The 13,908-nt window shown below is 42.2% G+C and overlaps 2 protein-coding genes across 5 annotated transcripts in view; one reads left to right on the forward strand and one right to left on the reverse strand.

The window, feature by feature from the left end:
* Positions 1-357: 357 nt before the first annotated feature.
* Positions 358-13,908, reverse strand: part of BEX4 (brain expressed X-linked 4) — a 667,575-nt gene continuing 654,024 nt past the window's right edge. The window contains exons 1-2 of one of the 4 annotated variants that reach the window (XM_045582415.1): positions 1,760-1,883; positions 358-954 (exon numbers count right to left, since the gene is read on the reverse strand). In XM_045582415.1, the coding sequence (XP_045438371.1) occupies positions 587-949 (363 nt within the window). In that variant the 5' untranslated portion in view covers positions 950-954; positions 1,760-1,883 and the 3' untranslated portion in view covers positions 358-586. Of the gene's footprint in view, positions 955-1,166; positions 1,377-1,759; positions 1,884-13,908 lie in introns of those variants that run through there. The other 3 variants (XM_036440055.2, XM_045582417.1, XM_045582416.1) reach the window with 3 other exon arrangements.
* On the forward strand, positions 12,551-13,072 carry TCEAL7 (transcription elongation factor A like 7). The gene has a single exon (XM_036439945.2). The coding sequence runs from the start codon at positions 12,567-12,569 to the stop codon at positions 12,864-12,866; it is 300 nt and encodes a 99-aa protein (XP_036295838.1). The 5' UTR covers positions 12,551-12,566; the 3' UTR covers positions 12,867-13,072.

Genomic DNA, 13,908 nt, shown 5'->3' on the forward strand with positions numbered 1-13,908 from the left:
GGGGATGTGCCCACAACCAAGGTACATGCCCTTGACCTGAATCGGACCCGGGACCTTTCAGTCCGCAGATCACGCTCTACCACTGAGCCAAACCAGCTTCGGAGGTCTTACATTGTTAAAAAGCTCCCCCATCAATGCATTTATGCAGATGGACTCATTACTCTTTGAAAACAGTAGGAAGCACAATTTTAAAATGGTATCAGATGTTGAATTGAGTAGAATCCCTCCTTACTGATTGGTAGAGGGCAAGAAAAAGTAGTAAAAGTTGACTGAGATTCTGAGTCCAGCTAGTTAGGAGAGTAAAAGTAATATCAACAAAGAATTAAAAAAAAAAACCGGGTAGAATAGGAAGATTGATTTTTAAGCTGCTTTATTAATTTACAATACATCATGAAAAGAATATTTAAAAAAAAAAAACTGGGTGGAATTGCCTTGCTGGACAGAGAGTTTTATACTGAGACAAAAACATTATTCAATTAGAAACTAGTAAGAGGAAACATCAAAAGGTTTACAGAAAAGTAAATCACAAAACTACTAGCTTTTGTAGCAGAGACCGCATTATTAACCTCAGTGAAAACCTTAGGATTTAAGGTATAAGGCAAAAGTCATAGTGATTATCAGGTTCAGGAATTTGGAAGCGTGTAACATGTCTCATTTGCTGCTCTCTAGTCTTTCTCCTGATTTCCATCCGCTGCACTGCCATCTTTTCTCTATTATCTCTCACTTCAATGTGATCGACACGCTCTTTAGATATGGCCCAACGAAAATTAGGGACAAGTCGCTTAACCCACCCCAGCCTGACATTTCCTCGAGGCTTCTGGGCTTCGCCTCCTCCCAAATGGCATGATTTCTCCTCATTTTGCACAGGGACCTGGTCTCCTCCTTCGTTTTCCTGTTGGGCATCTTCCACGTTGAGGTTTTTAGCCACTTGTTCCTCTCCGGACGCCATTGCTCCTAGGAGACAAGAGATAGAAGGGACAACTTCATTGATGGGTTGATCAGCACTGAGGACAAAAGCCCTACTACACACCTTTCAGGACTCAGAGGCCTGAATTGCAAACACTTTTTAAAATGACATTTCCCCACCTGAGAGGCTCCCTCCGCCCCCTGGGGGGCCTCCAGCCCCAGCTCCCCCCCTCCTCTCCCTCCCCTCGCCCCAAACCCACCATTTTCCCTGCGATCCAAGCCCGGCCTCCTGAGGCACCAAAACAGAGGACGGGATGGGGGTGGGTGAGGACTTGGGGTCTCAGGGCTTTCGGTGTTCCCCGCCCCCAGCACGCGCCCCGCACCCACCGGGGCCTGTCCTCGCAGCGGCTCCCCCGATGGCGCTGCCCACACCGGCCCGGGGCCTGCGGGGCCTGCGGAGAGCGCGGGCCCCGCGCTGCGTCCGCCCCGCCCCCTCCCCGGTCCCCCCCCCCATCCCCTCCCGGGCACCCCCCGCCCCCGGCCCCCCAGCCCCACTGGTCCCCCCCCGCCCCCGGGTGCCCCCCGCTTAGACCCCCTCCCCCGCGGGCCGCCGAGGTCCCCACTGAGGGGCGGGGCGGGGCGGGGCGGCCGTCGCGGGGCCGCCCGGCCTCCGGGAGCTCCGTTCCGCAGGCGCACCGGGGCGGGAGCTCGCCGTCTCCGAGGCGCGTCCCCCGAGCAGCCCGACTCCAACCCCCGGAGGCTCCCCAGCCGTCCGCTCCTTTCCCCCCCCCCCTCCCCCCCGCCACCCCCTCCTGTGGGGCGGAGAGCGTGGTCCCCCCCCCCCCCCCCATACCGGGCGCCGCTCGGGCCCCTCACGTGCTCCGCCGCCGCTGCCCCTGGGGCTGCCCGCCCTTGCCCTCGGGGCCGCGGAAGCTGCACCGGGAAGGGCGCGGGCCTCCGGGGTCGGGCGCTGGAGCGAGGCGCGGGCGTGAGGGAGAGAGAGAGAGAGAGAGAGAGAGAGAGAGAGGAGAGAGAGAGAGAGAGGAGGGAGGGAGGGAGAGAGAGAGAGAGAGAGATAGAGATAGAGAGAGAGAGAGAGGAAAGAAGAGAAGGAGAGTGAGAGAATGAGAGAGAGAGGACATGAGAAATCGAGTGAAGTCGATCGAGATCGAGAGCGAGAGATCGACTAGAGCTGCTTTCCTTTAGTGTCTCTAATATCGCGCGGACTAGCTATAGTCTGCTCTTTCGGCGTATATCGTCTCCGCTTCTCGCTCTATCCCTGAGAGAGACAGCCGCCCCCGCCCCGCCCCAACCTGCTCCGCCCCGCCCCCTCCATGGGGTCCCTGTAACTGCTTCATCTAGCTGGTCCCATCCCTTCTTTGTGTGTGCCTGGGCCTTTTTTTGCTGCCAGGGGAGGGCACTATCTTTTTTGGGGTCTGTTGTCCATTCTCCATTCTCATTGCCTCTCAGAGGACTTACTTGCCTTTTTCTTCCTAAACTCCCAGGACACGCCTCCTTCCACCTGCTGTCCTTTCTGCTACCAATACTCTCCAAATGTCAGAAAAAGTCCAAGAAAGTGGGTTTTTAAAAATTCTTGCTATCTCTCTGTTCTGTTCTTTTTGTATTAAACAAAAACAAACAAAAAAACCCAGTATACTTTTATAAAAAGGGAAAAAATAAAGTTGTTTTATTTGAAAATTAGTATCAAAGTTACAAAAAACCCAACCACCTGTCTCTTCTGTTAAGTCATTTTATAAATATGGACTCTACAGGCAGCTACTGTTCTGGAACTTGGAAAGGATGGGCAACTGATCGCTCTTCTGAGGATCCCTAGATACATGAGGTCTTTCCATGAGGTGAGCCAATAACTGTGTAGTCCAGAGAGCCTTGTTGGATTTTTGGAACTAAAACAAGATCTTTACAAATTGCTGGTTCAAAAAGGAAAAGTATATTTTTATTTGCAAATATTATAATCATGTATTTAAAAAATCTTTAATGGGTCTACAATAAACCTATTATAGAACTAGGAACTTAATTTAGCAGGGTTACAGTTATAGATACACAAAAGTTCAGTTGTATTCTTGTATGCTAGTAATGAATAAATGGAAATGGAAATGATGTGTGTTTATAAAATTTATATTCCCAAAACGTGAAATACTTGGAAATAAATTTAAGAAAACTTGCATACTGAAAAAACAAAAACCTGCTGAAAGAAATTAAAGATCAAACTTAATGTAGAACAAACAAACAAACATGGTCCTGGATCAGGAAATTGAATATTGTTAAGATATCAATTCTCTACAAATTGATCAAAATAAAAATTGTGCAGGCAACTTTGACAAACTTTACAAACTTACCCCCAAATTTATATGGAAATGTAAAAAACCTAGAGTACACAAAATAGTTTTTGAAATCCCCCCACAAGTCTGGAGAATTGCATTATCTGATTTCCAGACTTAAAATATAGTAATAAAGGCAGTGTAATAATAGAGTACATAGACATTGGCCTTAACAAAATGGAAAAAGTCTGCTCTCTGAAAGACATGGTTAAGAAAATGAAGTGGGAAGCTGGGAGAAAATATTTATAACACGTGTAACTCACAAAAAATCCGTGTCCAGAGATATATAAAGAACTCCCACAAAAATTCATCTGGAATAAAAAACATAAAAGACCGCAAATAGCTGCAGCAAACATGACAAAGAAGAACAAAATAGGTGGGATCTCAATACCAGATTTCAAGCTGTATTACAAAGCCACTGTTCTCAAAACAGCCTGGTACTGGCGCAAGAACAGACATATAGATCAATGGAATAGGATAGAGAACCCAGATATCGACCCAAATCACTATGTTCAATTAATATTTGACAAAGGAGGAATGAACATACAATGGAGTCATGACAGTCTCTTCAACAAATGGTGTTGGGAAAATTGGACAGCTATATGCAAAAGAATGAAACTAGATCACCAACTTACACCATACACAAAAATAAACTCAAAATGGATAAAGGACTTGAACATAAGACAGGAAACCATAAAAATACTAGAAGAATCCACAGGCAGAGAAACCTCAGACATATGCAGAATCAATTTCTTCACCAATACCACTGCTATGGCAAAGGAAACTAAAGAGAAAATAAACAAATGGGACTACATCAGAATAAAAGGCTTCTGCACAGCAAAAGAAACCATCAACAAAACAATAAGAAAGCTCACTGTATGGGAGAACATATTTGCAAATGTTATGACTGATAAAGGTTTAATCTCCAATATCTACAGGCACCTTATACAACTAAATAAAAGGAAGATAAATGATCCATTAAAAAATGGGTAATGGACCTAAATAAAATATTTTCAAAAGAAGACAGAAGGATAGACAAGAGACATATGAAAACATGCTCAAAGTCACTAATTATCTGAGAGATGCAAATCAAAATGACAATGAGGTACCACCTCACACCTGTCAGAATGGCTATCATCAACAAATCAACAAAGACAAGTGCTGGTAAAGATGCAGAGAAAAAGGAACCCTCGTGCACTGCTGGTGGGAATGCAGACTGGTGCAGCCACTGGGGAGAACAGTATGGAGTTTCCTCAAAAAACTACAAATGGAACTCCCATTTGATCCAGTAATCCCACTCCTAGGAATATATCCCAAGAAACTACAATAGAAAGACCAATCAATCCGAAAGGATATATGCACCCCTATGTTCATAGCAGCAGAATTCACCATACCTAAGATTTGGAAACAGCCTACGTGCCTGTCAGCAGATGACTGGATCAGAAAACCATGGTACATCTACACAATGGAATACTATGCTGATATGAAAAAGAAGGAATTCTGCCGAAACCGGTTTGGCTCAATGGATGGAGCGTCGGCCTGTGGACTGTAAGGTCCTGGGTTTGATTCCGGTCAAGGGCATGTATCCTGGTTGTGGGCACATCCCCAGCGGGGGGATGTGCAGGAGGCAGCTGATTGATGTTTCTCTCTCATCGATGTTTCTAACTCTCTATCCCTCTCTCTTCCTCTCTGTAAAAAAAAAAAAAAAAAAAAAAAAAAATCAATACTATACATATATATATATTTTTTTTCTTTTTTTTTTTTTTTTTACAAAAAGAAGGAATTCTTACCATTTGCAGCAGCATGGATGGACGTGGAGAGCATTATGTTAAGTGAAATGAGCCAGTCAATGAACAAAAAATACCACATGATCTCACTCATTTATGGAAAATAAAGAACATTTATAACCTGATGAACAAAAAGATAGATACAGAGGCAGTAAAGCATTGAACAGACTGTCAAGTTACAGCGGGAAGGCTGGGGAGTGTTGGGGAGGAAGGAAAGAGATCAAACAAAGGACTTGTATGCACACATATAAGCACAACCAATGGACACAAGACACTGGGGCAGTGGGATGAGATCATGGGACCGAGAGGTTGGGGAAGGTCAATGGGGAAAAAAAGGTGATATATGTACTACGTACTACTATATGTAATATTTTAAACAATAAAAAGAAAAGAAAATGGGGGTGGCTAGATTAATATAAGCAGAGTTGATTTCAGAAAATAAAAGGTCCATCCACAGGTGAATAGATAAACAAGTCACACACACACACACACACACACACACACACACATATTTATATATGTACTGAATGTCCAGCTTATTATGATCTCTGGACACATAATAATCTGGCCACTCAGTGTATATCCTATATAATCCTATATAATAAAAGGCCAATATGCAAATTGTCCCCTCCACCAGGAGTTTGTCCAGCAGGCAGGCCAGCCAACCGCCCATGTCCGTTCCCCCTGGCCAGGTTGGTCGGACCCCACCCATGCACAAATTCATACACTGGGCCTCTAATATATATATTGAGTGGCCAGCTTATTATGCATTCAGAGATCATAATAATCTGGCCGCTCAGTGTATATGAATATAATTCAGTCTTAAAAAGGAATGAAATTCTGACACATGCTACAACATATATAAACCTTAAATATATTATGCTAAGCGAAATAAGGCAGGCATAAAAGAGAAGTATTGCATTATTTCACTGCTATGAGATATCTAGAGTAGGCAAATTCATAGAAACAGAAAGTAGAATAGTGGTTGTCAAGGGCTGGGGGGAAGGGAGAAATGTGGAATTCTTGTTAATGGATATAGTGTTTTAGTTTGGGAAGATGAAGAAAGTTCTATAGATAGATAGTAGTGATGGTTGCACAACAGTGTGAATACACCTAATATTATTGAACTGTACACTTAAAATGGTTAAAATGGTAAATTTTCTGTTATGTACATATATGTTTTTCCTATAATAAAAACATATATTTAAAAGTGATGAATGGGTTAACTTTCAATTAAAAGAGACCTAAGAGACATATCAAGGAAGGATAATGTGTGTGTGTGTAGTATTAGATCCTCATTCAAACCAATGTAAAATAAAACACCATGATAAATTATTTTTTAATTTAAAAACTGAAAAAAAAAACCTCTTGGACATGGACAACTATGTGGTGATTGCCAGGGAGGGGGTGGGGGAAGGTGGAGAAGGCTATAGGGAGGATAAAATCCCAAATAATTAAAGCCTAATATCCAAATTATCCCCTCAGGCGGTCATGTGACCAGAAGTTCGATGGCTTACTATGATGTGCACTAACCACCAGAGGGTAGTGTGGAACATGGCGGGCATCAGCAACATGGCGCTGGCATTGGGCAGCAGTGGTGGCACTGCAGGCTCTGATGGGCTCGTATGAAGTGTGACCCTGGCAGGATAGTGGAGCAGGTGAGCAGGCAGGGCCAGGTCAAGGCGGGTGCAAGCAGGGGCCCAATCGCTCTGCTGATCACCCTGCAGGTGGCAACCAGTGGCCGGGAGGCCTTGATTGCCCAATCAGGGCCAGGCCCCAGGCTGGGACAGGGAACTGGGGGTGGGTTGCGGCAACCAATCTCCCATGGCTCCCTGACAGGAAGCTGTGACTACTCATCATCTACCTGGAGGTGATGGGATGGAGGTGCACTGAGAATGTGGGTGTCCACTGAGCTCAGTCTCACTTGTCTGCTAACTTCCCCTAGGACGCCAGGGCTCATGCACCAGGGAAGCTCCATGCTCAGGTACTGGGTGCCCGGGGGGCTCAGGTGCTGCCCAGGGCTCAGAGGTCAGCTGGGACTTGCCCTTCCATGCCAGATGCTCACACTTTGATCACTGGCCAGACCTAAGGATCACACCTGTGCATGAATTTCATGCACCAGGCTTCTAGTATAATAATTTTAAAAAGAAAGACAAATACCATATGTTCTCATCTATATGTGGAATCTAATGAACAAAATAAACAAACAAAATAGAAAGAGACTCAAATTAGAGAGAACAGACTGGAAGGTGTCAGAGGGGATGGGGTAGCAGGACTGGTAAAAAAGGTGAAAGGATTAAGAAAAAACCCTCTTAGACAACAGTATGGTGATTATCAGAGGGAAAAAGTGGTTGGGAAAGGTAGAGGAGGATAAAGGGGGGATAAATGGTGATGGAAGGAGACTTGTCTTGGGGTGGCGAACACAACAGGATATACAGATGATGTGTTATAGAATTGTACCTGTGAAACCTATGTAATTTTATCAACCAGTGCCAGTAAATTTAAAAAAAATTATAATAGTGAAATAAGTCAGACAGAGAAAGATAAATACCATATGGTTTCATTTATATGTATAATCTAAAAAACAACAAAATAAAACAAAGACAGACTCATAGAAACAAAGATCAAACAGTTGGTTGTCAGAGGGGAGGGTCATGTGGAGATAGTGAAAGGTTGAAAGGATATATAGTCAATAATATTTTGATAAGTTTGCCCAGTGACAGATGATTACTAGACTTAGTGTGTTGATCACATTGTAAGGTATGTAAATGTCAAATCATATTTATACCCCTTAAACTAATATAATATTATATAGCAATTAGCCTATCTAATAAAGACAGAATATGCAAATTGACTATAACTCTGCGACAAAGCTGGTGGTACCCACAGCCAATAAGGAGAGAATATGCAAATTGACGCAACAAGGTGAGAGGCAGAAGGCGGCTCTGGCCAGAGAGAAGGCAGAAAGGTGGCTCCGGCTGGAATGAAGGAGGTGCGGTAGCCAGGGGAAGGAAGGTCAATTATTGCACAAATCTTTGTGCATTGGGCCTCTAGTACTTAAATAAAAAATAAAAATTTAAAAGTACAATATGATAAGGAGGGGGTGGAATAGAAACAGATTTTCCATGAGTTGAAAATTATTGTAGCTTAGTGGTGAGTACATCAGATTACATTATATTTTTCCAAACAACTTTTGAATGTATTTGGAATATTCCATAATAAAAGTTTTTAAAAAATATACTATGAAAAAATTTAAAAATTAAGCTATCCAGTGGGAGAGGTATTTACTGCACATATAACTCATATCCAGATAAAAATATGCTGATGGGGCTCTATCCAGCTTGGTTCAGTGGATGGAGCTCAGCCTGCGGACCGAAGGGTAGCAGGTTTGATTTTGGTCAAGGGCACATACCTGGGTTGTGGGCTTGGTCCCCTGTGGGGGACATACAGAAGGCAGCAAATTGACGATTCTCTCTCATCATTGATGTTTCTCTCTCTCTTCCTTCCTCTCTGAAATCAATAAAATATGTTAAAAGAAAAAAAAGAGTGATGATCAAGCCAACAGTAGATGATGGCTGAAAATTAAAAAAAAATATGCTGATGGAATGTATATTGATGCAATCACTTTGGAAAACATTTTGTCATTATCTACTAAAGGTAAAAATATGGATACTTATGACTCAGGAATTCCACTTCTAATATATACCTGTCAGAGATGTACAAATTTGTTATTGATAGCATTATTTATAAGTAGCCAAAAATTGGGAAATGATATCCATAATGATGAAAATGAATAAGTTCATTATATGTTATATTCATGCAATGATATAGCATATGCAATAAGAATGAATGAACTAGATCTATACATAAAAACATGAATGGTGTTTATTAACATAATTTGAATTCAAAAATTCTGTTGGATAAGTAACGCTTCATCTGCTTCCACAAGAGTGTCCACAGACTTATATGTGACTGCCTCGCTTAGAATGTTATTAAGAATATTATTAAGTTGGTAGACGTCTTTGTTCTTGGCCAAAGGAATAGCTCGTTCACTCAGCCAATCGTGATTCTTATAATTGGTTGGAATATTGGGAAATACTTTTTCAACCAATTCTTCTTTGACGTCACTAAATTGCAGAAGTTATGAGGCAATGAAATTCGTCCTGAGGTCAGATCAACCAGCACTTTTACATTCCCAATTTCCAGCAATTGATGTGAGAATATCTCAGCTGATTGATTGTTTTGCAGCTTGACAAGCATATTTGTAGTTAATTTTAACATCTTTATGTGTCACCACAAAGTATAGTATTTCATGCAAGCATTATTTCATCTGCTGGTGTCAATCGAGGAATTATAGGTAATGTTTGCCTGAAATCTCCTGCAAGCAATATTAATGTGTTCCCAAATGGTCTGATGTTTCTATGCAAATCTTGCAATGATCAATCAAGAGCCTTGACCGATTTTTTGCATTTCTGCGATACTTTTGCCATGCCGGATGCTTTGGAAATGTTGCACGTGGGAGTGTCAATGAATTGCATGTTCAATGGCAATTTCAAAGCGGAATGAGCAGTTCTTCCACCTGGTAGCAATGTCGCAGCTATTACGGATTTTGGGATGGAATTGCTGCCAGAGTCAACCTAATTAGGAACGTTTTACCAGTTCCTCCTGGCACATCTAAGAAGATTTCCCCAACCCCATTATTGACAGCTTGTATTATTTGATCATAACTGCCTTTTTGCTCAAGCGTTAGCTTAGGAATATTTGATTACACATACCATAAAAAAATCACCCGTATTGTAATTTTGTTCACGACGCAATTCTACATCGAACAAAGCAGCAGCAGATCAATTTGGTGATGGCATTCCCAATTGATTGAGAACTTTGTTCGAGATTTCTAAGCACAGATCTTCAATCATTATCAACATTGAAATGGAGTCGTAAAATTGGAAATTTGGAAATCATAATGGATCGTAAATTGGAAACAAGGAAATGGAATCCTAAAATAATTAGTATAGCGTGTGTTGCTTTTATGTCCAACAGATGGCGCTGTTTTTTTTTAAAGCATGTTTTTTTGAGATCCATTTGGCTCAGTGGATAGAGCGACGGCCTGCGAACTGAAAGGTCCTGGGTTCGATTCTGGTCAAGGGCATGTACCTTGGTTGCGGGCACATCCTTAGGAAGGGGTGTGCAAGAGGCAGCTGATTGATGATTCTCTCTTATCGATGTTTCTAACTCTCTATCCCTCTCTCTTCCTCTCTGTAAAATATCAATAAAATATATATTTTTTAAAAAGCATGTTTTTGCCTGTCACAGGTGTGACATCTATAGCATAGTAGGTATGAGGTATATAAAAACACCCGCCTATTCGAATGCAACGTTGTGTCGAAATTCCAAAGCAATCGGCGAAGAACTTTTGTAGATTTAAGATTTTGAACAAACGGACATTTACATTTTTATTTATGTAGATTGCAAAGTCAAGGTTATCAGGTATGTTATCCTAGATACAAAAAGACAACATACAGGCTTAGTTAGAGTGAAGATTGACCTTTGTTAGGGAAAAATACTGTCTTTAGGACATGACTACCCACCATGAACCACTTTTAGTTTAAAAGTTTTAATTTCAGTCCATCATATGGTTACTTTAGGTCTCTTGAGCTTGTCAGGTTAGCACTGGCCCATTTTTGTCCATAGTTTCAAGAATTGAACTACAAAGGAAATGATGGCTATTACTGACTGGTGGCGGGTAGGGTGGGGGGAGACTATTACCTTTCTGTTCTTGTGGCTCAGAAGAGAATGACTAATCCTCTCTATCAACACAGCCACTGAAAAAGTAACAATGGTAATATGACTATGGGAAGATGCAGCCCTTCTCTGGTAATCAGAGAAAGGCAAATTTTATCCACAGAAAGAAGGGGCCCTGCGGAGGGCTGTTTCTCTGTTTTCCGTGTCCATCATGGAAAATGACAGGTTCCTGAGTGGGGGAGCTGGGGATTAAGAAATTAGAGAAAGAAGAAAGAGACATGGAGGCAGAAATAGATTCATCAAGCTGGGCACTAGGTGGGCGCCATCTCTCTGATGGAGAGGCAGCAAGGCGACCCCCAAGCCACACATGTTTATTTATAGGGTCAAAGGAGCTTATTTGCATTCTTAACTAGGCTCTAACATTACTGGATTTACATATCTAGACGCCCCTCTGCTGACACCTGGACAAAGGTACTCTGCCAGTGCCTCGGGATCAGCTAACAATTTAAAGAATGTCCATGTGCCTTCTCAGGAGGCCCTCTACAGGGCCCCTTTTATCTTCTGGTTTTAAAGATGAAAAATATGAGTAAAAGGACCTGGTGTGGTGGGGGGTGGGAAGTTGATTAACCATTCTACTTCTGTAGCACAGCTGGTGGGAGGGGAAAATGGGGACCAGAGTTGGAGGACAACATAATCCTCACGTGACCAAGAGCAGACGTAAAGTTCCTATATTCCCCAGCTTCTTTCTCCTCTGGGTACCAGCTTCTTACTGCCCTGCAGGTGTTGGTGCTTGTGGCCAAGAGAAGAAGGACGGAAATTCCTTATATCCAAGCAGGTTGGTGTGAGGGAGCCGTTGGTCCCCCTGGGATGGTAATGGCTGAATCTAGTAGCTTTCCCCAAACCTCTACAGTCTCATCAGAAAAGGGGTAGGAGGGGAGGCTGAAATAAGTGGAAGTCTCCTGGAAGACACTCAGAGATTCAATGACAGTTTAGAAATAATCAGCTTCTCTCAGATCGGTAAGCTTTCTTTTCATCCATATCCTTCTTTCTCCAATTCTGTTGAAGGAAATGAGGTGTGGGCTGGTGTGTGGGGAACAGCTGGAATTCTGGGGCACAGACAGAGAAATTTAGAGATAAATATAAAGTAATTCATCTCATTCAATGTCAGCCTGAGAGGGTTGGGAGGGAGGGAACGGTGGGCCTTGCAAGGATTAGGTCCAATGGTTAGGGGGTGGGGGTGCAAACAGAGATCCAGGAGGAAGGGATAGGGACTGGAGGGGAGCCAGGAGGTAGGAAATGTTGGGCAATGATAAATAGTTATGAGGGTCCTGGATTCCAGATAATAACGTTCATCTTATCGTTGGGGCTGGTGAATCCCCCAGAGAACTCTCTCTTCCCCTACTCCTTCCTTTTTGTCTGGAATCCCAGGATCTGGGTTCACAGACATCTCCAGGCAAGAAAAAGATGAAGAAACTATCCCTATTTCTAACATTTCAGAGAAGGAGGGAAATACTTAGACCTGGGTCTCTGAGGGTGGGAGTTGGGAAAGTAGAGAGCTATTAATTTGCAGGCTCACTGCTCACGCTTGGTCTGCCATTAGCCTTGTCTGTTGGATAAATGGTGGGTGGCTGAGGGAGGGGAGGTTTGGGAAGCGGTGGAATCTTAAACTTCTGAGCGCTGGACCTGTTTGGCAGAGGTGGGGAATGAGGTGAGCATCTTCCTTCAAAGAGAAACTGACAAGCAATTTTACTCTACACTTTCTCCCCGGACTTAAGCAGGAAACAACTACATCATGCAAAAACCCTGCAAAGAAAATGAAGGGAAAGCCAAGATCCCTGTGCCAAAGAGAGAAGAATGCCCCGATGGAGAATTTGAACGCCAGCAAACTGAAGGGAATTTTAGGCAAAGACTGCTTCAATCTCTCCAGGAACTTAAAGAGTACATAGATTATAGGCATTTTAATAATGAAGAAATGACAAGAGAGGGAGATGAAGTGGAAAGGTGTTTGGAAGAGATAAGGGGTCTGAGAAAGGAGTTTAGGGCACTGCATTCTAACCATCGGCATTCTCGAGACAATCCTTATCACATTTGATGCATTTCCCCCCTGAATTCAATTATTTTATGTTATTAATATACCTACCACTAGGTTCTTTTGGTGTGCATTTTCTTACTAAATGGTTGCTATCATTTTACTCTAATTCTTCAATATTCCTTTGATTTACATATGACTCTTGTTACCAACATCTCATCTTTTGACTGTCTCATTCATTTAATAGGATGTCTCATTCATTTGCATGAGAAGATGCTCATTGAATATTGTAAAGTGGAAAAATACATTGTAAAACATTATATACACACACACACACACACACACATATATATGCACGCATATAACGACAATTTATATGCAATATAATGCAAAAAGTTTGAATTATTATACAGCAAGACATTAATAGTGACTTTGTGTAATCTGTACTTTATTTCTTTTATTTAACCTATCTGTATTGTCTCATTTTCCAAAAAAAGAATATACACTGAGTGGCCAGATTATTATGATCTCTGAACGCATAATAATCTGGCCACTTAGTCAGTGTGTGTGTGTGTGTGTGTGTGCGTGCGTGTGTGTATTAGAGGCCCAGTGCATGAATTTGTGCATGGGTGAGGTCTGGCCAGCCTGGCCAGGGGGAGAGGATATGGGCAGTTGGCTGGCCTTCCTTCTGAGCGAACTCCTGGTTGAGGGGACAATTTGCATATTAGCCTTTTATTATACAGGATATACAATGGGTGGACAGATTATTATGCATTCAGAGATCATAATAATCTGGCCACTCAGTGTATTTTCTATAGTTTGAACTTACCTTACATTACTCAAACCATTCCTCTGTTAATTAACATTCAAATAATTTCTATGTTTTGCCCATTTAAAGCAATTCTGCCTGCTTATATAGATATCAAATTAATGATATTTTTATTTCTATGAAATAGATTCTGGAAAGTAAGAATTATTAATAAAAAAGTATGTGTTCTCTTACATTTCCTAGCTTCCTTTGCACATATGTTGGGCCTATCAAATGTAATATAAGACACTTCTAATGCTTATTAACAAGGCTGGGTGGTCTCTCCACTCTCCTTTC

Source organism: Pipistrellus kuhlii, unplaced genomic scaffold (genome assembly GCF_014108245.1).
Source record: "Pipistrellus kuhlii isolate mPipKuh1 unplaced genomic scaffold, mPipKuh1.p scaffold_m20_p_16, whole genome shotgun sequence".
Taxonomy (NCBI): Eukaryota; Metazoa; Chordata; class Mammalia; order Chiroptera; family Vespertilionidae; genus Pipistrellus; species Pipistrellus kuhlii.

Bases quoted from the DNA above. Each gene is read 5' to 3' on its own strand.
- TCEAL7 (XM_036439945.2), top strand. From the start codon at position 12,567: ATGCAAAAACCCTGCAAAGAAAATGAAGGGAAAGCCAAGATCCCTGTG.